Raw genomic sequence first — 17,423 nt, forward strand, 5'->3', positions numbered from 1 at the left:
AAAACCAATAGCACACAACTGAAATGTAATACATCAAACCATTTATCATTGAAATGTTATTTTTACTTCCCAATCTGAAAATTACCGGTATATCTCTCACATACACATGCACGCAAGCACGTGCACCACTGATTTATCCAGCTACCTTTTCCTTCTTGTGTCATAAACATCCTTGTTGTTCAGCAACGGATCTGTGATCAAACACAACAGATTATTATGACCTTCTGACCCTAACAATCAAGGAAGAAAGACAAGGTCTAGTAGGCAACAATTTCCTTTTAGTAAATGTGATCTTCACTCATTCAGCATTGTCATGGAATATGATCAAAAACGGTTTCCATGGCATAGAGAAATTGTCACCCACTTCCATGTGTCTGTAAAACTTGCTCTCCATGTTCATCTTTAGTAGAGAGAATGTAGTAATGAAGCCAGTAATGATTCCATTTAAAATTGTCTAGGAAGGAAGAGTAAGTAACTCTGCCTTTTGTAGGGATATATCTAGATCTGCACAGGTCCATTTCTTAACTTAAAAATGGAACTCTGGCATGACACCACCACCACTCAGACTAATTGGTTAATGATTCAACTGATGAGTGTAAACAAAATGAAACCGAATAAGCTGTGACAAATATTCTGTCTGTCCCAACAGGCAATCACAGACCTTAAGCTATAATGAGAAAAATACAAACAAAAATCTACAGCAAATGGGTAGATCAGTAGACAAGAGGAAGTGCAAAATTACACAAGCATTAAGGGCTTGAGTGACTCAAGCTGGTTTGTATTCACAAGAGTAATATCACTGTATCAATGAATGTTTGAGTGAGTAAATGACACATTTATAGAAGGATTAGTGGCCATTTGCAGGTTATTTCCATTAGTGTCCAGTCACTGCAACCCTGCCTTTAACAATAAGCTATAGTTTATTGTCAGTGTATGGGAACGCTTTATAACAACAGAAAAAAATTATAAAAGAGGCTTCAGTTCTTAAAATAATGGGCTCTTTTACACTTCTCTGGTTAAAAAGAAAAAAAAAAGCAACAAATACATAAATAAAAAATTTTAAAAATCCATGTTTATTTAACTCATAAGAACTCTCCCTATTGATAGTACTTCCATCAGTCCTCAACTGACCTGTGAAGAACTTCTATGGTACTTCTGTTTCAACATGAAAGTCTATCTATGTACTTTTACTCCCCCGTAGTCTTAGTGCTTCTCAGTCAATTAATGATTGATCCACATAGCACACCTGTGAGGTAGGGAAGTATTATCTCCATTTTTCTGATGGGGATTTGACTCACATGGCAAACCAATCCCAGGTTTCTTGGTGTCCTTTCCACTAGACAACACTCCCAATACATGGAGGCAGCAGTAATTCATTGAAGTTTCTGCATGCTAAATTGTATCTGTAAAAAAGTGGCAAGTGTATTGCATCAGAGATACACGGATTACAATTTTCTTCTTCTTCCTGAACTGAAACATCGATCGACAGATCTCATCTTCTATGATGCCATTGGTGAGCAACTAAACCAATCCTTGATTGGCAGAGCCCATTACAGATGTCCCATAAAAAGCTGCCAACTGCAAGTGTTGTATGTTCATTTTGGATACTATGCTTTTCCTGTAGTGCCTGGATATAGTGATCCTCAAAGCAATTAGGAAGATCTTGTATGCTGGCTTGCTTCCAGAACAACATGACCTGAACTAGAGTTTCCAGATCATTGGGAGATATGCCATATGACTTCACGTTGGCCTTTAAGAAGTCTTTATAGCGCTTATATTGAACACTGATAGAGTGCTTTCCATGATCTAGCTGGTCGTATCCATGTATCATCCATCCTCATAACGTGACCAATCCAGCAAAACTATCTGTTTGTGAGCATTGTTTCCATACCGATGGCACCACACAGCTTAAGAACCTCTGTGTTAGGAGTTTTGTCGCAACAATCCACATGGGCAATCTTCCTCAGACAGTGCAGATGGAACTGATTGAGTGGCAATATATTGTCCATGACTCTGAGCCTTACAGTAGGATATTCAGGACATCTGCCTGATAAATGCTGTACCTAGGTAGTAGTTTAATACCATGGCCATTCAATAGGCATTTGGTGAGTTTTCCAAAGGCTTTGGCCAATTGAGTAGATACATCATGATCCACATTTATGCTAGAGGATAGTACACTTCTGACTTAGCAGAACTTGTCAACAGCCTTAAGAACTGTACCAGCAGCAGTGATCATGGAGTGCTGGGCTCTTTCCAGACAGGCTGAGGCATAACTTCTGTCTTCTTGAGTCTACTTGTGAGTGCAAAGTGTCAAGCAGAAGTAACAAAGTGATCAAGAAGTTCCTGTGCATCCTTCACTGAATGAGCCAACAATGCACGGTCACCAGCAAAGAGAAGGACATGGATAGTTGTAGTAATCACTTCAGTGCAAGCCTGAAGCTCCAGAGATTGAAAATACTGCCATCTGTTTGGAACTGAATAGATATGTCCAACTCACAGTCCTTAAAAATAACTAATAGCATCATTGAAAAGTAGATATTGAACAGGAGAGGAGCACCTTTGCACTGTCTGATATTTCAAAAGGTGTTGATGTCTCTCCAGCATTTAGGAGGTGACCAAGCATGCCATCATGAAAAGACTGAACAATATTGATAATTTTTTCAGCACAGCCAGTTCACCCAAGTGTTTTCTAGAGCCCATTCCTGTTGACCACATCAAATGTCTTGGTCAATTCAATAAAGATTACGTAGAGGTCCTGATGTTTCTCTCTACATTTCTCTGGTATCTGTCTGGCTGTAAATGACATATTGGCAGCGCCTTGACCAGCACAAAATCCACACTAGGTTTCAGGAATGATGCCATTTCTGCAAACATGTAGTGAAAACCAGTTGTAAAGGATGCAAGCATGATCTTATCAGCTTTGGAGACCAGAGAGATGCCTCAATGGTCATCACAACTGCACAGTCACCTTTTCTCTTGTATAAGTGTACGATCAGGGCATCTTTGAAGTCCTGAGAGACTAGCTCCTTCTCCCAACCTCAGTGAACTAGATGGTACCAGAAATACAGGTTTCACTTAGAGCTGCAACATCCATGTTATAACTTGCAAGTTTTCAACCAATGATTGCTGTCCTGCATTCATGGTGATTATCATGATCCGGAAGTGTGCATACATTTCAGGATGCAAAGCATAGTTTCTGTTTAGTCATTCATTTTTCCTTGTGAATGCAAAATTGGATATCCAGTTGGTTGCGGTTAAGTGACAGGGAGCAACTGGAACAAGCTGTGTTTAGGGATGTTTTCTCTCCCCTTTCAAAGAAAGCAGCACTATCCCTAAATAGGGCTGCTTTGCCACTAAGCAGGATATGGATGCTGCTGTTGTGCCAGTTCAACAGACAGACGACCATCACATCTGGGCCGCTTATGTGCAGGTTTGTGACTAAATGCTTCCAGTGGTATCCTTCACCTGCATCTGACATCACTTGCCCATCACTTTAGGACTTTCATCAAGAGAGAAATCTTCAGTGTCAAGAGAAATATGTTTACATATAAATGGATTTAAGTGAAGCTGACTTGTGAGTTCTAATGCCACTCTCTCTTCTCCCACTGACCACCATGCACAGGCACAAGAACTGCAACATGTGCACTGGAGGGAGAGAGCACAGGTTTGAGATCAGAGTGACTTGTCCTAGACTGATGCTCCTAAGCAGGTTTAGAGAGCTCAGTCTGCCCCCGTTTCAAATCAGTTTCCCTTCTCCTAGGTATTATTGGTCACAGCAACTTATTCCATATTATTTGGCATGAACCAAAGAGGAATAAAAATTTCATTCTATAGAAATATAATATTAGATAATATTAGATAATTATGGATTTTTGCATAAGCTCAATAGAATTCAGTGGTCAAAATCTGCTTTAGTTTACACCAATTCTAGTCTAAAGCACTGCCACTGACTTCTTCAACAAAACAATTGTAGGTTTGGATTCATATCACTGTAACCAAGAATCAAGGGTTGGCCCAGTAACTGAGTACGAGTTAGCTTCCTTTTGAACTGTGTGATTTATTTTTTATTTCCATGCACCTGGGATGTTCCTTAATCAAAATAAACCAACGTATCATTGCCCTTTTAATGGTTTCCACATACTCACAAACATGATGGTTATTAAATTTGCATAGACATCCACATACTACACATAGTAACATTCCATGTTTATTCAATGCTCTGCCTTTCCTAGATGTGAGGCTTCTGGGGATCAGTTTGCTAGACAGATGAAAGTGTTAGCACTCATCTAAATAAAAACTTATTTTAATATGATTCCTGCCAATGTGCTGTGACTCTCCAGCAATGCAGCTTAGTGATCCAGAGATTAGGTGTTTGGAAGTATGAAGTATGCAGATTCTTTCTTAAAGAGAATTGCTTACCATTTACCATTTACCATTTGCCTCTTCCAAAAAAAAAAAAAAGTGAGAGGCGGGTCATTGGGAAATGTAGGATAAATGTAATACAGGCAGCTGATATTTATCAGCTAAATATTGGGCCCAACCCTGTAAGATGCTGGAATTTCTTGTAAATAATGAGTATTTTCAGCTCCCATTGGCTTAACTGGGTCTTCAGGGTGCTCAGTATAACACAGGAAACAATGATGGTTTCCTTTGGATGGGAATAACTGTAGTACATTGTGCTGATCTGCGCTGAAATTCTTCTCCTGAAAGAAGCATCAGACAAGCGTCTGATAACTTGTGTGTGGATGAAACTGACACAAGGTCATAGTGACAGCAAAAATTCCCCATTGCTACTGTGGGAGAGGGTGGGTGAATCAGGCACATAATGCAAGAGCTGTCATAGGCCACTAGGGGGAGAGTTAATAGGGTCTGAACAAAGGAAGAGAGACAGCCTTTGGGGTCAATTATTACTTCAGTCCACAGAAGTGCACAGGAGATATGAGGTCACTGCCCAAGAGCATATAGTGTCCCATTCGAAGTCTTTTTTACTTAGATGGTGTGCGGGGATTGGCTGCATGGAGGTGGGGTGGGGTGGGGGGAATATAAAATGATTTTCTAAATTTACACTATTTCATTTAATGTAGAAGGTGGCACAAAGATTATCACTGGAACAGAATCTCTTTCACCGGCTTTATATGTATTTTAGGAGTTAAACCTACCAAGCAGGCTGAGCAAACTTACATCTTTGACTATCGTTCCTTTAAACAAGGAAAGTGCAGATGGATATTTTTTAAAAATGCCACTTGCAGCTGATTTTAAGAAAGAATTTGCATTCTTCAAACCCAAACATCTGTCCTCTGGATCGCTGACTGTAGTTTATGAATTGTGACACTGTTATTGAAAACATTTAGTTACATGAGAGTGTACCTGAACCCACAAAAGGCGTTGATTAGAAACAAAACATGTTTATCAGCAGTGTTATCAGATCCTTAAATATCGGTAGAATCCTAAATCATAGGAGGCTTAAATCAAGGTTTCAAAACTGAGGTTAACAAAGATTCTTCATTCTCTGCAAAGGACATCTGTGCTAATTGCCCTGCCTTGCTTCTCTTATTCATGAAGCAAGCTCCTATTGACTTCACTGGGAGCAGGCTGTACAAAAATAACAATTAACTAGGTGTACTGTAAGGGAATCCTGTAATCAAACAAAACCAAACCAAACCATGAATGAGAATGAGAATTCCCTTTCGCCCTGACAACACAAAACATGAACACTACAATACTACACTCTTAACCATCATTGGTATTTAATAAGCAAGGCCCTTGTACTCCATAATTTTAGTTTACACCATGTGTGTTTGTACTGTTGGAATGCAATAACTGCTCTTTTTTTCATTTTTAAAGCATCATAATAAGACATTGATCTGATGATAGCCATTGCATGAATTTCTTCCCATAGTTCTGCTTGCATGTCTGAATCTTCACCTACCATCAGCATCCTGTCATTCTAGTAATGGGCTTGCTCTCAGCACGTGCTATGAATTGTGCCATATCCGTGATGGTTTCTGTAACCATTCCTCATGCTAATCCTCCTCTTGGTTTAAGTTACCATAAGTAAAGGTTGCAAGGTTGGGCCCTGACACCATAGACTGGATTTGTGATGTGGACAAATGTGCTTGGGGAGCAGCAAGGATGAAATCATCAACTAATTTTGCATTATTGACCTCAGTCCAATTTGAACATCAGCCTTCAGAGGGAGATGAATTAACTCACTGTGCTGTAGCAGCCTCCACTCTTAATTAGTCTATATTTGTTTGCCAGTTACCCCCTCCTGATTTATTCATCTGTAGTATGAAAAAGCTCAACAGATAGAAAGGTGTGAAGCATGCAAGTGGGACTGTTATCAACACATTAGCTTACACTACTTTGTGTCACTCTTCCAAGGGCTGTGTTCTCACCTTTGTTTATTCCTCTTGTTCCTGCCATGTTTATACAGTGGCTAAAACAAATAGAAGGAACAGAAGCTGCGCTGACACAGAAGATGTTGGACCTGGAGAATGAAAAGGTAAGAAATTATCATTTTAAGAAAGTCACTAGCTCAGCCAGAGCTCTGTATCAGAGAGAAATCTGTCACTTTCAGCACTTGCCATATTCTGTATAGTAGAGGTGACCTTGTGTTGCTGTCAGGAATAGATTCACAAAACACTGCTAAATAGCTAATGCCTTTGAGGTGTAGCAAAACAACTAATTGAACTGAGACTGAAATGTGGCTGTATCTTAAAAAAATCCCACAAGGCACACTTCTCCGGGGTGCAATAAGCAACCAATACGAGACTCGTCCGCGTGCTTTCTGAATGTGTTGTTTTGTTTGGCACCAGCAGATTTTTTGGAGCCATGAAGTCACATTTCATTAGAATTGCACCAGGGACTCATTTGACCTGCTATGGCATGCAATTTCAGCGAATGAAGTCCTCTTACTTATTTCACTCTTTGGCCTTATCCTCTCTTTGCTCTCAATTAAGTGCAATTAAGTTTTTCACTACAAATTGGCTATATGTCCCTTTGCTGTATGTTGTATAAAGATTTTCCGAATGAATGTTTAGCTTTGTTGAGTTATCATGCATGGAGTGCTTTTCATCTTCCAGTTGCTTTACAAATACTGATTAATCCTCACCATATGCTTTCTAGGTGGATAAATAAGCAACACTATCCACATCTTACAGAAAGGGAGACTGAGGCAGATGGTGAAGTGACTTTCTTGCTGGTGGCTGTCAGCTCCAAGATTAGAATTAGGCTTTTGTGGCTAATTCTGTGGTACTCAGGCTGCCATTGAGAATGGAGTGTGATACCAATAATTGTGCAATGCAAGGTGTGGGTTCTTTCATCTATCTGTATTATACCAAGAATTGTTATATTTGTAAATCAGAGTTGGAAAATTTAAAAAATAGGGAAAAATGAAAAACACAAAATTGTTTTAAAAAGTAAATTGGAACAAATATGCCATTTCTTTCTAACTTGATGTGCACATGTTTTCATCTGCAATCTGTGGTATCTGGAATTCATGTACACTTCAAGCTTCTGAGAATTTACTCCCCAAGTAACTATCTATTTGCTCAGCTAAGTAGTCTGTCAATCTTAAAATCAATAGTCACATCTTGCTAAGCACAATTTGCATAATGAATATGAAAACATATTTCATGGTGAGATTTTCAGAAATGCTCAGCATCAGCCTCGCTACTTTCTATAGAAGCAGAGTTTGGCCAATTCTGAGTGCTTCTGAAAATCACATCCTTTTTAACATTTCTGACTCTCTTGATGGTAATGGCCTCCCAGCTTAAATAATAGTGATCACCTAAGAGTCAATGTAGTCCTGTGGCTAGGACATTAGATTGCAATTCACTTTTAGTTCTGCCAATGTCCTGCTGCGTACAGTACTTTTGAGCAAGTCACTTCCCTTCTCTGTTCCTCTTTCCCTTCTGACATTTTCTCCTGTTTATTTGCGTTGCAAGCCCTTTAGGACTGAGATTGTTACTAACTGTATGTTTGCACAGCACACAATGGGACCTGAATCTCATATTGGGCCCATTTAGGTGCTACTGTAGTAGAAATAATAATGAACAATAATTGTGCCATTGCCAAGACTGAAATAAGTTTCCATATTGGTTCATGGATCATCAAAAACCCATGTTTGTTAACAAAATTTACAACATGAACACCATGTTGGTGGATTATATCAGAATGTAAATAGCAAGAAACCTTGTTCTAGTCTCCCATATTTGCCTTCCATACTGCCATTGTATGAAGTAATGGCTTCTTTTAACAGCTGAGATAATTCCAACAAGGAACAACATACATTATAATTCATTCTTGTGCTTATTGCCTCTTCAGACTGTCTAATTGCTGGGCTGAGCAGTCTTTTTAAGATAAGCAGCATGGGAATTTTGATTTAGTACTAATTACTGATGTTTGGCTTTCCTGCACAATTCCCACTGATTATGTTTCATTTAATAGCAAAATCTGGCCCAGTAAATGCAAACAAGGTTAATCTGAACACCTTTTTTGACCACTGACATAGGCCAAGAGTTTCTGTTAATGACACCATTCTATGTTTTGGAATGGTTCTATTGCTAAAATAGGTTATCCAGATTGGCAACCCTTTCTGTTTTTAAAAGCTTTTTGTTATACACAAACACACATCAGCCCATTTTGTATTTTAATAAAAGCTAAAGGCCTTTATTGTGAAGTACATGGATTTATATTTAAATTGCTTTTTGTTCCATATGTTGAGGAAACACAAAAGTTTATCTTTAAAGAAAAAATGACTATAAATGGTAAGTCTACCCAAATTACCTTTCCACTTTCTGGACTACTTGTTTATGCGCACCACCGCTTCAAGAGAGAGAATGATTTAAAGCTAATATTTCCCCTGCCTGATTGTGGTGTTTTATGGTGCCCATTAAAAGTTCCAGAGCACTCATTTCAAGAGCAATGTTGATGGCCTCTCTACTGTCTAAATTCTAACTTGACTATTCAGGGTCTCATTCTAAAATCCATAATCGTCCTCTAGCATCAGTTTTGAATATTTAATTCGGTGGAATCCTAGTCTATTGGTGGTTTGTAAAAAATCTTGCAGCCAGTTGGTTGGGAAAAATGGGGTATAGCAACACACAGGTAAGGCTTCAATACAGAGAGTAAGTTTTATTATTGAAAAATACTCAGAAATCTTGAGATCTAATGCTAGCTTCTGCAACTGTGTAGGCAGAATTCGTTATCATCTCTGGCTCTCAGTTTATGCATCTCAGATTAGATTTACCTGTCTTAATAGGGGTATTGTGAGATTTAGGACCAAATCTTGCCCTCCACCAGCCCAGTTTGATGGATCAGTGGGCATAAAGATCCTCTTTTTATTCTATGCTAAAATCAAGGCAGGATCTTTGCCTTGCGCTTAACGAAGGCTCCTGGATGCCACATGAGGAAATCTCCCCGCTTCCTAAGACAAATTCGATTTGCTGACTAGAATATGTATCTGCACATTTGGCCAGTTAGTACATGGACTGAGGTCTGCAGAATCAACCCCTCAGGAGTATATATTACTCATTTTCAAAGAAGCAATAAAGAGCGCTTAACATAGTTTTGTCCCCTCCCTTGGCCTGCAACATACATAGTAGACAGGTTCTACTCCTTTCCGTCCTTTGCATGTACCTCTGTGAGATAAGACAGAATCTTGCCCTTACAGCTTGTACTGGGATTTAGAGATCATCAAAGGAAAGGTGTTTTCTAGATACACATTGTTAATATGATGGAAACAAAAAAGCAGTGCAGTAGCACTTTAAAGACTAAGAAAATAATTAGGTGATGAGCTTTCGTGGGACAGACCCACTTCTTTAGATCATAGAAAGCTCATCACCTAATAAATTATTTTGTTAGTCTTTAAAATGATACTGGATTGCGTTCTTGTTTTGATCGTATATAGACTAGCATGGCTTTCTCTCTGTTACTATTTAATATGATGCGCTTTTTTAAAAAAAATTAATCTAATACTCCAAATATCCATACAATAAATATGATCTTATGACCTGTTGCTTTCAGGTGAAGGTGACAGAGAGATCATATACAAAAAATGGTGAACTTTGATTCCTCATGAGTTAGGCTAAAGAACAAACCCTCCATTGTTTTTATTATTGCTCAGGACCTGTTCAGTAAACAGAAGGGTTATTTAGAGGAAGAACTCGACTACAGGAAACAAGCTCTGGACCAGGCTTACATGGTAGGCAAAGACCAGTCATTAAATTTTCATGCTTGATCAAACTCAATAAAATACAGATTAAAAAATATAAATAGGATTTTTTGTAATGATTTTTTTGTTCTGTGAAATTAGGAAACCAAAATTACGTAAATGGAGAATAGACGGCACAGGAAATGTGTTAAAATCATTGGAATTGTTATGTTTTTGTATTGCATTTTATTCTAAAATATACAAAATGCAACATGGTGGTGGTAAAATTGCTTGCCAGAATAAGGATAACTCTGCACAATGATCATGAGTAAAATATGCAGAAAATGACTTTAAAACATTTTAAATGTAATTTTGCCAGCTATTTGTAAATATTTTCCTATTAACTTCTCCAGACCCAGAGATATTTATCCTCTCCATCCTATCCACACTTACCTCATATGAACTTCTTAAATAAAACCACAGGTTTTGGTCTTCTTACGTTCAGCAGCAAAGTTAGGAAAGTCCTCTGAATTACCTAGTAGTTAGCACTTTAGTGCACTCAGCTTCATTAGGTAGAGTAAACCTCAAAAATAGAAATATTGTGACATGAACTGTTTACGTATTGTAGGTATTTGAAACTGAAAAAGGATGGGTTATGGTAGCAGTGCAGTCTGGTGTTTAAATGAAGTAACTCAGCAATTAGGCATCTGGGTTCCACTCCTTAACCTGTTTGTCCTTGGGCATCCAATTTAAACTTTGCACTATAGTTTATGCATCTGTAAAATTAATACAACTACCTACCTCCTAAATATGTTGTAAGGCTTTGTGCATTGCTGCAAGATAGTTTAGATCCAAATAATGTTGTTCTGGATGTTGTCCTTTCACATGATCATACAAAACTTAATGGTAAAAGAAATTAGATTTCTTATTTTAGTCTGTGAATATGGATTTCTGTTTGGATTCTAACATTCTTTTCTTTCGCCTCCAAATATTTTGTGCATTTAGTTAGTGCATGAGAAATGGAAAGCAAAATTGACTATTAACAAGAAACAAAAGATCTATTGGTGCGCCCTGTCCCTCAAGTAGCCTCACAGATTAGTAAACACAGGTGTTTCTCTTCTTGCTTGATGAAGTTTCTGATTCTGTGCTTTAACCTTTGATGCTCTCGAGAGATGAGCCTTTGGAATATCTTCTGGCAACTTAGAATAAAGAAAGTGAGGAAACTTGTAGAGTCAGAGAGAGAGAGAGAGAGAGAGAGAGAGAGAGAGAAACGACTGGTGTGCTTTTTTTTGACATGTAGTATGTTACTACTTTACCCAAAGTTCTATTTTTTACACGTTTTAAATAGTTTTATTCCATAGGCTGATTTAACAATCCAGGGGCAGTGAGGGAAACTGCTTGTCTGGGGCTAACTTTGTAACTCAGAATTGGCAGTGGGGCCCTGTTGTGAATTGAACAGAAACTTGGCATCAGAGAAAACGCTGAAGCTTTTGTCTTTCCCAACACGTACTGTGAACTCTGGTTAAATTAAACAAATCAGTCATGCAGTTGAACAGAACATAAGGCCCATGCTGCAAACAGTCTCATAAGAACATCTGCACTGTGTATGAAATGCTCCTCACTGCTCACATGGGTGCTGCTTTTCTGCTGTCTAGTCGTGTCCTTCCTCCCTTTAAGCTTGGCTTGCAAGCATTATTGTTGTCATGTTGGTTTGTTTGCCTGCTCTGTTCCAACATGAGCTTGTTTGTGTGTGATTTGGATTGCCATTAGAAAATCCAGGAGCTGGAAGCCACGCTGTATAACGCTCTGCAGCAGGACCCTGGAAGGTGGACAAGTGAGTCATTGAATGAAGTGCAAAGGGAAGATTTGCGAGCTGCGGTGGAGAAGGTGCGGAGGCAGATCCTGAGACAGAGCCGCGAGTTTGATAGCCAGATCTTGCATGAGCGCATGGAGCTGCTGCAGCAGGCACAGCAGGTAATGGACCATTCCTTCCCCCACAGCTGTGTCTCCACCACTGTCAGCACAAGAGCACCACTTCCCTGTTACCTTCTCTGACACCTTTGTCATGCCACGGGGCTGCATGAGCACTGTGTACGCGCAAATCACAATGGGCTGCCCCAGAGAGTTTACAGTCTAAGCCACCATCCTGTAAATATTTCCATGTGGGCAAAGCTATTCTTTGCCTGGGGGGCTCCATGGACAACGGGATCTGCCTGTACTGAACATTGTAAGAGGTTGGCCTGCACATATAAGGGCCAGCAACCTTGTGGCTATCTAATCCTGTCAGATTATCTAATCCGACTGAGATAGGATCAGATGATCCCTACAAAGTGCTGAGGGAATTTAGTCAGTTCAAAGCTGAAGGCAGGCTCTTGTGACTGGCACTGGAACAAGAAGAGATGCGGATTGAAAGTCCTTTGGATCCCTTGCAACCTGGGTTGATCAGGGAAATAACTTGGTATTGTGTTACTTCTGTAATTTTATATAATTAAGTTAATAAACTGTGTCCTGAGGGGGATTTTGCTATTCCTCCTTGGTCTGGGGCATCTAGCAGCCCCATACATAGTGGAGAATGTGGGCAGGTAGATAGCTTCTGGAACTGAGAGGAAATTGAGGCAGCAGAAGGAAAAGTGAGGGAGAACAGGAAAGCAGTTACAGAAAGGACAGTGACAGAATCATAGTTTGCGTGGTGGATCCCTTCCTTGCTATTTTTCAGTAAGGCTATGTCTACAATACCGTGGAAGATCAACCCACTCAGGGTCAATCTCCCTGGGTTCAATTGTATGTGTCTTCTATGGACATATGAAATTGACCTCTCAAGAGTTGCAGTCTACCCTGTACTCTTCACAAGACATGAGGATAAGGGAGGTCAATGGGAGAAACTCTCCTGTCGACCTTCCCGGTATAGACAGCCAAGTTAGCCAAGTGCAGAAATATTAATTTTAGCTGTAGCTAGAATTGCAAATCTGTGGTCGACTTACTTTGCTGAGTGTAGATATAGCCTCAGATGTCATAGTAGGGAAGGAGATGTCCACCTGTTGGCAGCACAACAGGTACAATCCCAGCCACTACACCCAAACAGTCAACAAAAACAGTTCCTGAAGCACCCAGAAATGTGTACCAGGGATTCTTACCGGTCCTGAGCTGATAGCTCAGGTAGGCCTGGCCATGGATTGGTAAAGTTGGGCATAGAAGATGACCCTGAAGCCTTCCTCTTTACTTCTAAGTGCAGTATCCAGCGCTGCTAGATGGAAGGAGTCCACTTGAGTGTCACCCATTGGTTGTGGAAACAATCATGGACCTGAGCATTCTGGAACATTTCTTGAGGATCCTGTTTGTAAGACTCCAAAGCTGAACAGGTCCTTTTCAGCCATGACCTGTGTGTGAGGTAGTGGACAGAGCAGGGGGACCTCAGCAGCAAGGTAGACCAAGAGTACTCCATCAGGGAAGGTGAGAATAGGAGTTAATCTAACGTGGGGAGTCTGGGAAACTCTCAGAGGGACCAAATCCTGCACAGTCCTGAATGTAGGTGTCAAGAGTAGAGTGGCTTAAAACCACGGGTTGTAAGAGTCTAGAGTAGTTTACAACTTCAGGGAGGACTATTAAGAAACAGGACACAAACTGCAAACTGATTGGGTGTTCTATATTTCATCAACAAAGCATCAAGTGTGAGCTCCTCAAGCAGTTTGAACAGCCTTCATATGGAGTCACAAACAGTCCCCTTGGGCACTCTGGTCTATCTTGCCATGCAGACAAGCTTGCCTTTGTGAAAGATGATATCAAAAATGACAATCATTCAGGTTAATCCCAGTCCCAAAGGAGCAGTTGCTTACCCAAGTCAGTTGTACTTCAGGTCTGAAACAAAGACAGTGCTTGTAGTGAGTCCTATAATAATAACTAAAGATTTATTAACTCAGAGAGAAAAAAGACGTATTTACAAGATTAAAACAGGTAAACATACACAAATGAGACAAATTAGTTTCCAAAAAGCAAAAATAGCTGCTATATATGCAAGCTCTATATGTCTGCTAGGGATAACCCATATTAAGCAGCTTGGGGAGCCCTTGTTTATGCTAAGAAATATTGTCCTCTCTGAATTCCAAGCACCACAGTGATAATAGTTTGTCTTTTACAGGCACTTTTGTTCCTTATTGCTCATGTTCAAAGTGTGAGGAGGTGAGGGTCTGTGCATTTACCCTGTTAATAGGCATGGGGGAAAGCAGTCAACAAAGCCCTTTGTACACTGATGTTCCACAACACATTTTCTGGTATCTCTAGACCTTCTTTAGTTGCACAGGAGATGATAACTTTTGTGATAAACTAGTGTGCCCTACCTATCGTTAGAGTAGGGGGTTTAAAACCTGGGATCCCTTGGACATTTTTTAAAAAAAACCCTTTTTTAACTTGCAGCATAGGGGAATTTTTCTTCCCTTGGGATTTGTGTGCTTTATGAACTCTTGATGCAACACATTCATCAGCAATTTCTTCAACCTCTGTAAGTGCAGAAAGTTTTTTGTCACAGATGGCTGCCTTTAGTTCACCCGTAACTATCCACGACAACTGTTCTAAGCCATTAGGTCAGTTTTTCTTAATGACCTGCAACCCCATCCTGCATTATCTAGGAAACAGATACATTTTGCACACATATTCAACATATGTGATATTGTCAACCATTTAAAGATTTCTATACTTTAACAAGATTTAGGGATAATCTTAAAATTTTCAATTTTCTTTTACATTTCTTATATGCCATAGCGTCACCTCCTCCATATCCTTAAAAGCTTTTCCTGCCTTCCCAGTTTCTCCAGTCAGTTATTCTCTGAGATCTTGTGGCATCCCCAGTTTCTCAAAAGAGCACAGGAACTCTTCTGTACAGTCAGTCTCTTTATATATCAGGCAATTTTTCTCCCATTCTGAGCTGCAAAGTGTGAGCTTCCATCTGCTTCTGAGGTGTGTCCTTGCTTCAGCATTGTCTTTGACTACTGCTGTTTGTTCCGAGTGTCTTTGATGGCCCTTTTTGCTGACCATGCATCTTTCGTGGTATTTCTCTCTTCGCTGGCTTTGCTTGCTACTTTGTTTCTCTGAATCAGTTCCCTGATTCACAGTTCTGCCATCTGTCCTTCATGATTATGCACTTCCTAGGCCACCATGTTCTGGAATCAGATGAGTTTCCCTGCTGGCATCTCTATGCCTTCTGGTGCAGGAAGGTCCTTGGGTATCTAATCAAAATGTTAAGGAAAGATCTCAGTTCTGATCTGAGGTTGTCCTTGTGTAAGATATTCCCCTCTGAAAGCAGAGATATTCAAGACCTTTTGTCTCAAGATTATCATATAACTCTGGTTCACAAATTGTGTATAATCTTTATCCTTCAGAAACACACAACATCTAGTTTAAACTTTTAATGGTTTTGGATTATGGTGTAAATCCAGTTGACCTGTGGCATGTGAACTTTGCCAAGGCTGTTCATTTGACAGTATTCAGTGAGGCCCTGGGGCCTTGGCATGGGCTGGCACAAGCTCTGACAGAATCACGGTAGGGTATTAGAAAAATGTCACCTAGGACAGACTTACGATGGGCGGAACAGTATAGTCTGTTAAGGGGATTGTGTGAACCTCAGTTGCCTGAAGTGAGGCAGGCCCTAACGGGAGAGATGTTCTTCTTTGGTCAGGGGACCAGAGATACTGAGGAGGGACTAGACCCAAAAAAGCTGCTCAGCAGAAGCAGCATACAAAGCAGAATTAGAAGCAGTTGGCAGTAGCCCTTAAAAGTATCTTGCTGACTAACAAAAGAGAGGTTTTAAGGGAGTTAAAATGCAAGGGATAAAGACAAAATTGTTACAAACAAAAAAGGTAAATTATGCTTCCTGGTGTCTGAAACATAAACAAGCTACAGTCTTGATTCAATCTAGCTCTAACAAATCCTTTTCTTTCCAGCTAGGACTGACTTTCTCTTAAGTCAGGATCTTCCACAGATGTACAGAAGGTTGGTTTGCCTCGTCTTTCCAGGTGAAGGATTTTTGCATAAACTAGTTTTTCATCTGTATTCAGTAGCTAGAGAAATCAACCCTTTTGGATTTAGAATCTGTCTTACTCAGCTTGCAAAAATGGTCCTGTAATAATTTCCATGGGCATGCCCTCTGGCACAATTTCTGGATTTCCTTTGTTGTGTGAATATTTGTGGAAATACAGTATTTTTTGATTCTCAGTGTGAATGTTTGTAAATGCTTCAGAAGAATCTTTCCAAAATAGATTTTTTTTTCTGATTAGTGATGTCCGTGTGAGTCTCACTGTGCCTTCCCATAGATCTCTTCAGTTCAGTGTTTTGCTGTTTATTTCTACAGCTTGGGTTTGCAAGATATAACAAGATCAGGAAGGCAGGGATACATTTTAAATTTTATGATGAATGTTACGCTAGTGCTATGATTGGAAAAGCTTGAAGAAATAACACCTATTCCCTGTGACAGATGGTGTAATACACTGGCTAGTGAACAGAGCTGGTTGAAATTTTCAAATAAAAATTGTTTGGGAGTAGAACTTGTATAGATTGCAGTAGAGCCAGGGCTTCAACCTTTAAACTGAAAAACTTTATATTTATTCTGGAAATGTTCCTGACATAAAAATAGGGTTTTTTCCACCAAAAATTTTCTATGCATTCAGTGAAACTGGAAAACAAAAACTTTTAGTCAGTTTTGCGCTCTCAAATCTTTTTTCAGTAGTTAATGGGAAGAGGGGAAAGGGAGAAAAATGGAACATTCAAAGAGAAAAGTGTTTTGATTAACATTACTATGAAAATATTTGAATAAGCAAAAATAAAACAACTTTTTCAAAAACTATGGAACAGGGCTGCTGACAGACACGTCGGGCACCTGAGCTAGATGTGGGAAAGGGGCGACAAGGAAAAAGGGACAGAAGGCTGGTGCTGGGCCAAGCCTCCCCCAGACAGCCCTTCAGGACTGCCCAGGGCCCCAGCAATGATTTAAAGGGCTGGAGAAGCAGGAGCAGTGGCCAGGAACACCAGGCCCTTTTAAACTGCTGGGCCCTGGAACATCTCCCCCTTTACTCCTCCCCCAATCAGTGGACCAGCTACAGAATGAAAGTGACTGAACTTTTTGACCAGCTCCGCTAGTGAGTGCGTATGCCACTGTCCTCAGCTGGCTGGAGTGTCAGACTTTGTGTTGGAAAAAGCAGTTGTGTCTCTCTCATGTTTCATCTCTTTAAGCTATAATTCCGGGCATTTAGTATTGGGGTTAATACATCTGACAGGGATC

The 17,423-nt window shown here is 39.9% G+C and overlaps 1 protein-coding gene across 1 annotated transcript in view; it reads left to right on the forward strand.

Annotated features, from left to right (window-relative positions):
• Nucleotides 1-17,423, forward strand: part of JAKMIP1 (janus kinase and microtubule interacting protein 1) — a 165,222-nt gene that overhangs the window by 117,050 nt on the left and 30,749 nt on the right. Inside the window, exons 17-19 of the mRNA XM_074991717.1 lie at nt 6,437-6,505; nt 10,130-10,207; nt 11,927-12,130. Of these exons, the coding sequence (XP_074847818.1) occupies nt 6,437-6,505; nt 10,130-10,207; nt 11,927-12,130 (351 nt within the window). The remainder of the gene's footprint in view (nt 1-6,436; nt 6,506-10,129; nt 10,208-11,926; nt 12,131-17,423) is intronic.

The sequence above is a fragment of the Carettochelys insculpta genome, chromosome 4 (genome assembly GCF_033958435.1).
Source record: "Carettochelys insculpta isolate YL-2023 chromosome 4, ASM3395843v1, whole genome shotgun sequence".
Lineage (NCBI taxonomy): Eukaryota > Metazoa > Chordata > Testudines > Carettochelyidae > Carettochelys > Carettochelys insculpta.